The sequence below is a fragment of the Cordyceps militaris genome (genome assembly GCF_000225605.1).
Source record: "Cordyceps militaris CM01 unplaced genomic scaffold CCM_S00004, whole genome shotgun sequence".
NCBI lineage: Eukaryota > Fungi > Ascomycota > Sordariomycetes > Hypocreales > Cordycipitaceae > Cordyceps > Cordyceps militaris.
The window spans coordinates 1882304-1891552 of NW_006271972.1; the positions used below are offsets into that span (position 1 = coordinate 1882304).

Below are 9249 nucleotides of genomic sequence, written 5' to 3' on the forward strand. Positions count from 1 at the left end.
AGCGTTGCTGATGGCCCAGCACGCCTCCTTGCGCGTTTTGAGGTCGCCGTTCTGCAGAAGGTGGATCAGAGGGGGGATGATGTTGGCATCAATGACGGCCTGGATCTGACCAGAGTTGCCGGCAGTGATGTTGGAAATCGTCCAGCAAGCTTCCTTCCGGATGCCGTCCTTAGCCGAACCAAGGAGAGACAGTAAGCAGGGGAGAGCACCACAGTTGATGATGACCTGGGTCTGCAAGTCGTCGCCAGTGACAATGTTGCCAACCGACCGCAAGGCAGGAGTCTGGACAGAGGTGGAAGCGTGGAGCAGAAGCTCGACGAGTCTGCGGGGGATGCCAGCCTCGATAACGGCCTGAATCTTCTCATTCGGTCCATCGGACAGATACGAGATGGCCCAGCAAGCATCGATAAGGACTTCGTCGTCGAGAGAGTAGACAAGCTTGGCAAGCACGGGCAGGGCGGGGGCAATCTAAATTTTGGTCAGCACCTGGGGACATCAACGGCGGAGAGATTTGCAGTATAGACTTACAGTGTTCCAGTCAGGCTGGGGCGTCTTACCCCGGCAGAAGTTACTGAGGGTCCACGTAGCATTGCGAAGCATGCTCAACTTACGGCTGTCGCCAAGGAGGTTGAGCAGGGGCTTCAGGGCGCCACAGCTCAGAACGTAGTCACGGCAGTGAGGGCTGTCACCGGCAATATTACCAAGAGCCCAGACAGCCTGCTCACGCACATCGGGCTCAGGGCTGGCCAAGAGTTCGACAAAGATGGGCACGGCGCCGGCCTCAATGACAACTTGAGTCTGGGTGGCAGAACCACTGGCAATGTTGGTAAGAGCCCAGGCCGCCTCAAACTGGACGAGAGTGTGGGGAGATCGGAGAAACTCGACAAAGCGGCCGACGACACCCGTCTTAATGACCTCCTCGATGGGCGGGTTGCGCTCCTTGGACAACAGCTTGCGGAATCTGGTCGTGGCCTGAATTTGCTGTTCCATCTGATCCGAGAAGACACCGGCGACCATCTGGGGTAGGTCCTCGTTGAGCTAGAAGATGAGAGGTTAGCGACATGATTTCTGGTTAGTACGCCAGAGCAGAAGGAAAGCTAGCAAAGGTGTAAGAAATCTTGAGGCTACTGCAAAACTCTTCTTGGTGGTGGTGAGGCTCTGTGGGGATTCCCCCGGCGAAAGGTCCCCCACATCCACAACCGAATCACACCAAACAAACAAGAGTTGCAGCGAGCTGTACAAAGATCTTTCCAACACAGCGCAGGCTATTTGCAATATTGCTGCAGATGAATATTGAAATCGAGCATACCTGGGACTCTGTGGGAGTGGTCTCATCATCACTATCGGGGGCGGCGCCCAGTGAGGCACCAGGACGGTTCTCCCCGGTAGCAATACCACGGCGCTTGGCGAGGTTGTCCTCGCGCTTGGCCTTTCGGATCTCAATCTGTTGCTCCTCACGACGGCGGCGGAGCTCCTCGGGCTTGAAGGCCCCTTTAGCCTTGAACTGCGTTCGGCGATGCTCGGGAATGTAGCGATCAGTCATGGTGGTTTGCTTTCGTATTTTTTTTTTGGGCGGAGAGGAGGGGTTGAGGGGGGCAAGAAACGAGGCGGCGAGCCAACGGAAAAGAGACGCTCTGGGAGGGTGTAAAGAAGATGAGCAGCAGAGAATTTAGCTGTCAGGAGAATGGGAAGAGGGTCTGCGAGAAGAGAAGCAGACTGGAAGAAGCGTAAGATGCAAAAAGCGGATGAGTTGATGGCAGGCAGAGTTTGGCAGACTGGCCCAAATTGCGGTAGAAAATGGGCGGCTCCAAGGAGGGTCTGTGTTTGGTTGCCACAAAGTGAGGAGGGGCCGCTAAAGTGCGCCGCTAGCTGTTTTCGGGGCACCGCCACCCGCTGAAGCCACCTTGGAACAGTGCTGGAACAGCCTGGAGGTACCAGGTAACTTACAGGGCTCAGAGGTTCAGCGAGAGGGGCACGCCGGTTCTGTGTTTGCAGCCTGAGGCATCATCCACAGGTTCATGTACTGAGTACTTGTGTGCCCCGTCATGACGCACAGTGTATCTTGTACTTTCTCAAAGAAAATACTCGCTAAACCCCGCCCTATCAGACTTTGACGCCTTGTGTTCTCTCACGTGCTTCCGTGCCACCGCGCGCGACTTGGGCTACAGGCTAACACTGCCAAACGCGGTTTCGCGCATAATCTCACTAATACGCGAGGAGCCCGGCCTCTGCAGCTTCCAAAGTCTACCTTGGCGTGTCGCTGGGAGCTGGTACAATCGACACTCCTTATTTCTTCGCCTTGTTCCACTCAGATGCATTGAACAACAAAATGGCGTCCGCGGTGTCTTCTTTCACTCCCATTGACCGAGTCTTGGACGGCCACATCACTCCAGGAACTCTCATCAACTTGATCGGACTGGTCACTGATTTCAGAACTCCAATTCCAACCAGAAAAACCGGTATCTTCAGTAACTCCCTCATCGCTGTCTCGCAATCATTGACAATAATCACTGTAGACTACAAAGCTGAGATTCGCTTCTACGATGAATCTACTCAGCATGACAGCTCCAAGTCTTTGAACATACACATGTTCCGCCAACCAGACGCCATGCCGATACCTTCTTTGGGCGATGTTGTCGTAATTTTCAAGGCAAAGGTGGACGGAATCGCGTCAGAGGTCTCGGTGCCGCCAGCCACGCTAACTATCCTGACAGGTCCAATTCTTCCAATCTGAGTATTCTCTCATGACGCATTACTTGACAGACGTCTACGTATTTACCGCCTCGCGTGTTCCAAGGCCTCCTCAAGACGCCCAGGATGCCTTGCACTCAAAGTCACTGGGCAAGACCCCCAAATCTCTTACCAAGGCCGATTTGGGCCATGTATCCGCTTTCTACCATCGGATTGATAAGGAGAGGGTTCCAACGACAATTGAATACAACAACGCAGTGGCGAGTTCCGGCCAGATCAAGGAAAAGTCTAGCCTTCTCAAAGATGCCTCTGTCCGGCGCTTCGTCGATGTCATCGCCGAAGTAGTCAAAACGCCGTACGACGACGGCGAGAAGTTTACTCTTTGGATATCCGACTACACCGAGCATTCGAATTTCTTCAATTTTGCCATAAAAAGCCTTGAATCTCACACTCGCTCTACACGTAACTATAACGGCGACTCCCGTGCTACAGAAGCTGACTGGGCTGGCCCGTACGGCAAGCGCAGCATGCAGATTACATGCTGGGAACCGCATGCTGAGGCCATCAGGACCAACAAGATAACTCTTGGCTCTTGGGTCGCTATTCGAAATCTTCAGATTAAATTTGGCCGCAACAGCAGCAACCTGGAAGGTTTTCTTCGAGGAGACCAACGGTATCCAAACAGAGTCTACATTTCCAAGCTCGATTACGAGGTGGATGGCGATTCCATGGACCCCAAATTCAAGGACACGATTCGTCGCCGGCGAGACTATGAAAAGGAGATGAAGAAACAGCTCAAGTCTATAAGTGAAGCCGCCAGTGCCGGGCAGAAGCGGCGGGCAGCTCTTGACGAAGATCAAACCCCTCGTAGCCCCAACTCGAAAGCAAAACGCAGCAAGAAGCGAAAGAATGCGGAAAAGAGTAAAAAAAATATACAAAATCCCGAAAAAGAGAATCCTTCCACGCCCGAACCAGATGTCGCCAAAATAAAACTCAACTCTACCAGTGAGATCCGCTCCTTCCACTGACTTCACCTCGACTAACGCCCATTTACAGTCAAATGTGAAAATGAGAAACAACCACTCAGCACGGTGGCAGAATTGCTCGAACAATTTTACTTTGAAACACTCATCGGCAAGGACGCTGCGAAACTGCCGCTGCCCTTTACAAACGCAAATTACCGAGCGACTGTCCGCGTCACCGACTACCTGCCACACAGCCTAGCAGATTTTGCATTTCCAAAGCGCAAAACTGGTATGTATCATGCATTGAGCTCAGACGGGGAGTCTGAGCCGTCAGAGGGCGGGGACGACGAACAGACCATGGATCGACACGTCACGTCTGAAAAGATTGTCGGGTGGGAGTGGCGCTTCCACCTCCTCCTCGAGGACGCACAGGATCCTGACGCAGCCCACCATGACAAGGTCTGGGTCACCGTCGACAACCACGCCGCGCAGTGCCTGTTGAGCATGAACGCCTGCGATCTCCGCAACAGCAAGGCCGTGGTCGCAAGGCTGCGCGAGAAGCTCTTCTACCTCTGGGGCGACCTGGAAGAGAAGAAGACGGCGCGGCTCCAGCGCAGAGAAAAGGTCGAGAAGCAGGCGCGCGCCAACGGGCCGCCGGTGGACAGCGACGACGAGGAAGCCGCGAGCGCCGCCGCCGTGGTGCCGGCGAACCGCCCATTCTCGTGCTGCATCAGGCAGTATGGGATCAAGATGCGCGAGGAAGACGAGGGAAAGGCGGACGCGGGCGAGAAGAAGCGCTGGCAGCGCATGTATGGCTTGTTCGGGACGCAAATATCCGTGCCGGACATGGCCAGGGCCGAGTAGGCGGCGTCTATGTATCACATGTAACAGTACCTTGCGACATTTGGACACGTCCCTATTCAAAAGTCAAATATACCTCATCAGAAAGAGACGGGAATACAGCACGCATGTATGTAAACGTAGATGTCATTAAGCACAAAACACCACAAACTCAGTACGACTAAATTTCCAGTTTTTTAAATACCGACCCCCAGTGAGAAAAACTCGATTCCTTTCTCTCTTTCTCACAAAGACTTCAGCCAAAATAACCAGGCGGGGCTGAAGCGAAGAACAAAAAAGACAAAGAAGTGTTAGACTATGAACAAATACAAAAGCAGGGCGCAGAAAGACAACCAGTACATATAAAATCGTCATAAGAAAGTACCCGTACCATGATCACATATGAAACGCGCGACGAAAAAAAGGGTTGCCCCCCCCCCTCCTCCCCTTCCTTTCGCCTTGTTGCCCAGAAGATAGAAAACAAACGCAACAGTAAAAACACAGAAGAAAACGAACAGAATTAGGGCAGAGACAAGGCAAGACAAGGGGGGGGGCCACGAAGCATCAGAACCAAAAAAAAAAGATGTCGTCAAGGTTTTCCTTTCCAGACCAGAAGCTGGCCAAAGCAAATCTTCTTTTTTCCTCGTCTTGTGTTGGCTGCAATCTTCCACTGCCCGAATATCTGCCCATTTTTTGACATAAAGACTTGGTGTGTTTCTTCTTCACAAACACTATGTCTCGCTTTTTACAATGTTTCTTCGTTCCTCTTCTCTGGAGTCTTGTGGAAGTTGAATGCTGCCGCGGACTGGACCATCGGGCTCTTCGAATCTATCAATCAGAGTGCGCCTGCGATAATCCCAAAGTTGTATGGTTGACGAATAGAGGGTGAGACCAACTCTTTATCAAGAGAGCGGGCGTCCTAGTCTCCTAAAATGTCGTCCTCGAAGCGGCCTTCATGCTGGCCTTGATTGTCGTCATCATCGTCCTCGAGTGGATCGTCCTCGAGCAAGCCCTTGCGGCGTAAATCGTCACGCGATCCCTCCTCCGGCTCGGCCTCGTCCTCAAACATGTCTTCCAGGTCCTGGGCCGCCGTCGTCGCCTCATTTTCAACGGGCGGCTTCGCAGCGGCCACGGGTCTGGGCGCGGCCTTTTTCGCCGCGCGCGCCATCTTGTCCTCGTCCAGGAACGCGACGACCTCTTTGAAGTTGTGGCCCAGCTTGGTCTGGTTGCGGAGCAGGCGGCGGCGCAGCTTGTCCACGAGCCCGCCGCGGTCGTCAATCAGGCGGCCGCTAATGGCCAGCACGTACTTGGCCGTCAGCTCACAGAGCGACTTTTCGGCGCGCAGCTCGTTGGCGTGGCGCTGATCGGGCGTGAGCTCGGCGTCGCCGTCGTCCTCGTCGTCCTCGTCCTCTTCATCAGACAGGGGGTCCTCGTCCTCGGCAGGCTCGTTCAGCGCCTTGTCCTTTTTCGACCTTTTGGCAAACTGCTTCTCGGCGCCGTCAAAGATGGCCGTCAGCTCGGGGATCAGACCGGGCTCGATTTCCTGGATGATGACTTTGAACTTGTCGGCGTGGGCGGGGTCGGCGGAATTTCGAAGAGCGGTGATCCTCGGTCGGAGCGTCGCAAAAGAGAGGTGCAGGTCGCAGAGGCTGCCCGTAGAAAAGAGACGCAGCTGATCAATAGCAGCGCGAGATGAAAATGTCTCGATGAGGTGACGGCGGTAGGATTGGCGAAGGACAGACAAAGCGTCAAGCTCATTGTCAGCAATACCGGTACCAGCTGCCAGTCGCTTTGATAGAGCGCGAATCCTCCACATGAAATAGAACTGACAGGCCTTGATCGCGAGTGTCACAACCTCATCTTCAAGGTCATCAACCTCATCCTCCTGTGGTTCGTACTTGCCGCGGTGGACAATGTTGATGAGGGTCTGGATGGCTGACGAGTCGGCATTCTGAGACCTAGACTCGGCGTCCAAAATATCAACACAATCCGAAATGCTAGCCAGCTTGCTAATCTTCATCACCAGTGTCGATAATTGCCTAAGCGGTGCTACAGCGAGGTTTCCGCGAACAGAGAGTTCGCACGTTTCACTGAAGTTGCGGAGCGCCTCTATGACGTTATCCCATAATACGGAGAGCTTACTGTCGGTGAGTTCTTCCAGTTCGTCATATTGACGGGCATGTAATAGCGCAGCAGCAGCTTCTGACAGGACTCTCTTATCGTCGTGTCGGATGAATTGTGTGCTTATTTCGTCCAGCAGCCTCTCATACTTGCTCGAGTCTTGGCGAAGCTGCTGGAAGACGTCGAGGTCGAGATTATGCTCCAAACGCAAGACGATGGCAGCCGTCTCAGGCTCAGCGCCAAACTTGTTGAGAAGTTTGGGGATGATACTGGCGAGTTCAACTGCAATGTCCTCCTGCGCATCGGCAGCTTCACGGTTGCCTCTACGTCGGCTGCGGTCAACGTCACCTCCGGAGTGTGTGAGGGAGGATCGAATGCCGGAGCTGAGAACTTCGAGGAGGATGGATTCTTCTTCCGTCAGCGGCGCAACGGCCTTTTTGAAAGCAGCCTCTGGAGACGCGCTCTTGCCCTTAGCCTTGCCACGCGACTTTGTGCTTGTTGAGTGATCGAAAAGAAGATATCCAGCCAGGATTTCCCATGACTTGATTTCGGGAATCTTTTCATACAGAGCCTGAGCAGCCAGTGTTATCCTCGTCTCAGGCACCACAGACTCGAGGAGATCCAAGGAAACTTCGGTGCCAAGGAACCCAGTACTTTGTTGCGTTTCGTCCACCTGGGCGTTGTAGATGGCCAGAGTTTCGGCAAGACACTTGATATCCAGCCATTCTTTGCGAGGGGATTCGAAGTCATCCTCGTCGCCTCCATCGACCTCATCCAGCGCATCTTGGCCACCGAGCTCCTCCACCTTGCCCTCCTTTACGTCCTCTATGCACGCGCCGAAGAAATTGACTACAGCCTTGCGTATTCTTATCTCGTTGTCGAAGATGAGTCTGCCGATAGCGTCAATCTCACTGGGTTCGAGGAGAGCGGCGGCGCGTAGTGTGTCGATAACAGAGATGGCAGCAACTCGGACAGAGATTTCGGTGTCGAGCGTGGCAATTTCAATAAGTCGTGGGCGGAATCGATCAATGAAGTGAATAAGCTGCTGGGCGCTGCGCTTGAAGACCTTCCACAGCTGGCGCAGAACTTCGAGTCGGGTGGGGGCGTTGACGTCGGAAAGCATCCATCCTAGGTAGCGTAGGTAGCCTGGCTCCATGAAGACGGTGGGAAGGTCCCAGATCCAAGAACCAATAGCCTCGACGCATTCGGTACGAATCTTTGGGTCGACATCACGATAGCGATGAACAAAGACGGTATCGAAGTAGGACTGGATGCCTTCGCTGCAAAGGCTCCGGTGGCTGTTTGCTTCTTCCAAGTTGCGCTGCACTTCCACAGTCTTGGATTTGTTCTTGCCGCGCTTGGCGGCTTGTAGCTGTTGCTCGATGTTGGCGATGCGACGGTCGAGCGTACCGGCCACGTCGACAAGTCCTGTCTGGGCGGCCAAGGCAATGGTCGTGGCGGTGTGGCGGAAAGGTCGCAGGGAGGACGAGGACATGCTGGCCAGCCAAGCATGAAGGTTCTCCATCAGTTCTCCATCCTGGTACATGATGTCGGTGTCGTGAAGCAAGGCGACGAGCGCTTGGAAGAATGTGACGAGGAGGTCCCGGAAGGAGCGAGTTCCTTTAGCTCGAGAGATGAGAGGGTACTCGATAATATTTTGCTGCCAAGGGTCAATTTCCATGAGGCATCAACTAGATTGGGACGCGGTACTTACCTCTTGATAGATGCTTTGGAGATCGAGAAGTCTGTTGGGGATGTTTTCGGGGTCGCGAATATCGTCAGGCGTGACCTCGAGGTCGCAGCCTGCGCATTGTAGGATACAGTTGACAAGATCACTCAGAGCAGCAGCACTGTCTGCCTTGTACCGTTCGAGCCATTGGTGGGCGACGGTCTGCGAAGGCTCACCGGAGCCGAAAATGTCCACTATCGAGCGTGTTAGGCGGCGCGACAAGGCGCGTGGGGTGTGAGGGGGCGTACCGAATAGACCCGTGCCCTTGGTCCCCGCTTCAATCCGGACAGTCTTCTTGGGTCTGCTGGGGATACGCGCTGTGTGGCCGCCGCCGGCGCCATTGATCTTGGGCTTCTTGAGCGAAGGCTTCTTTGGCCGGCTGGCGCCACCAGCTCGTCGCGCGCGGGGAGCGGGATGGTCGTCGTCGCCATCGTCCTCGTCCTCGGCGCTGTCGTCCTCGTCGGAATCGAGGCCGTCGTCGCCCTCGCCGCCCTCGCCGCCGCGTTTACGCTTCGCCGAGGCCATCTGCGCGGACGGCTCCGGCTCCCACTTCTCGGGAATTTTGACGACGCGTCCAGAACGGCGCGGTGCATCATCGTCCTGGCTCGAGGCCACGATGTCGTTGTCCATTGTATTTTTGAGCTTCTGTCAGTGTCGGCTCGGCAGACACGGCGAAGAGGTCGATGCAGCGTGGAAAGAGAGAGTGCGATCGCGAGGCGCGCGACGGGATGTTTGCTGCGACCGGCGGCGCGTGTTTGGCGTCTTGGAGTCGTTAACCTGCCAGGACTGCCCGCCAGCTGGGGGGCAGCTATTTGTGGGGCAGCGATCCTTACTGGTCTTTCGGATGATTAGCGGTTATATAGGTACCAATGAGTCTCATAGTAGAGACTACGCGAGCCAAGG

General features: G+C 54.6%; 2 protein-coding genes across 2 annotated transcripts; one reads left to right on the top strand and one right to left on the bottom strand.

Moving 5' to 3' along the window:
- Positions 1-2329: 2329 nt before the first annotated feature.
- Positions 2330-4520, top strand: CCM_05601 (telomere-binding alpha subunit central domain protein; the record flags this gene model as incomplete). The annotated part of the gene is made up of 3 exons (XM_006670745.1): positions 2330-2656; positions 2715-3696; positions 3748-4520. 3 exons carry the CDS (start codon positions 2330-2332, stop codon positions 4518-4520), a joined length of 2082 nt encoding a protein of 693 aa, XP_006670808.1.
- Positions 4521-5415: 895 nt separating this feature from the next.
- CCM_05602 (nuclear cohesin complex subunit (Psc3), putative) lies at positions 5416-8976 on the bottom strand (the record flags this gene model as incomplete). Its single annotated transcript, XM_006670746.1, has 2 exons — positions 5416-8277; positions 8332-8976. 2 exons carry the CDS (start codon positions 8974-8976, stop codon positions 5416-5418), a joined length of 3507 nt encoding a protein of 1168 aa, XP_006670809.1.
- Between the last annotated feature and the right edge of the window lie 273 nt (positions 8977-9249).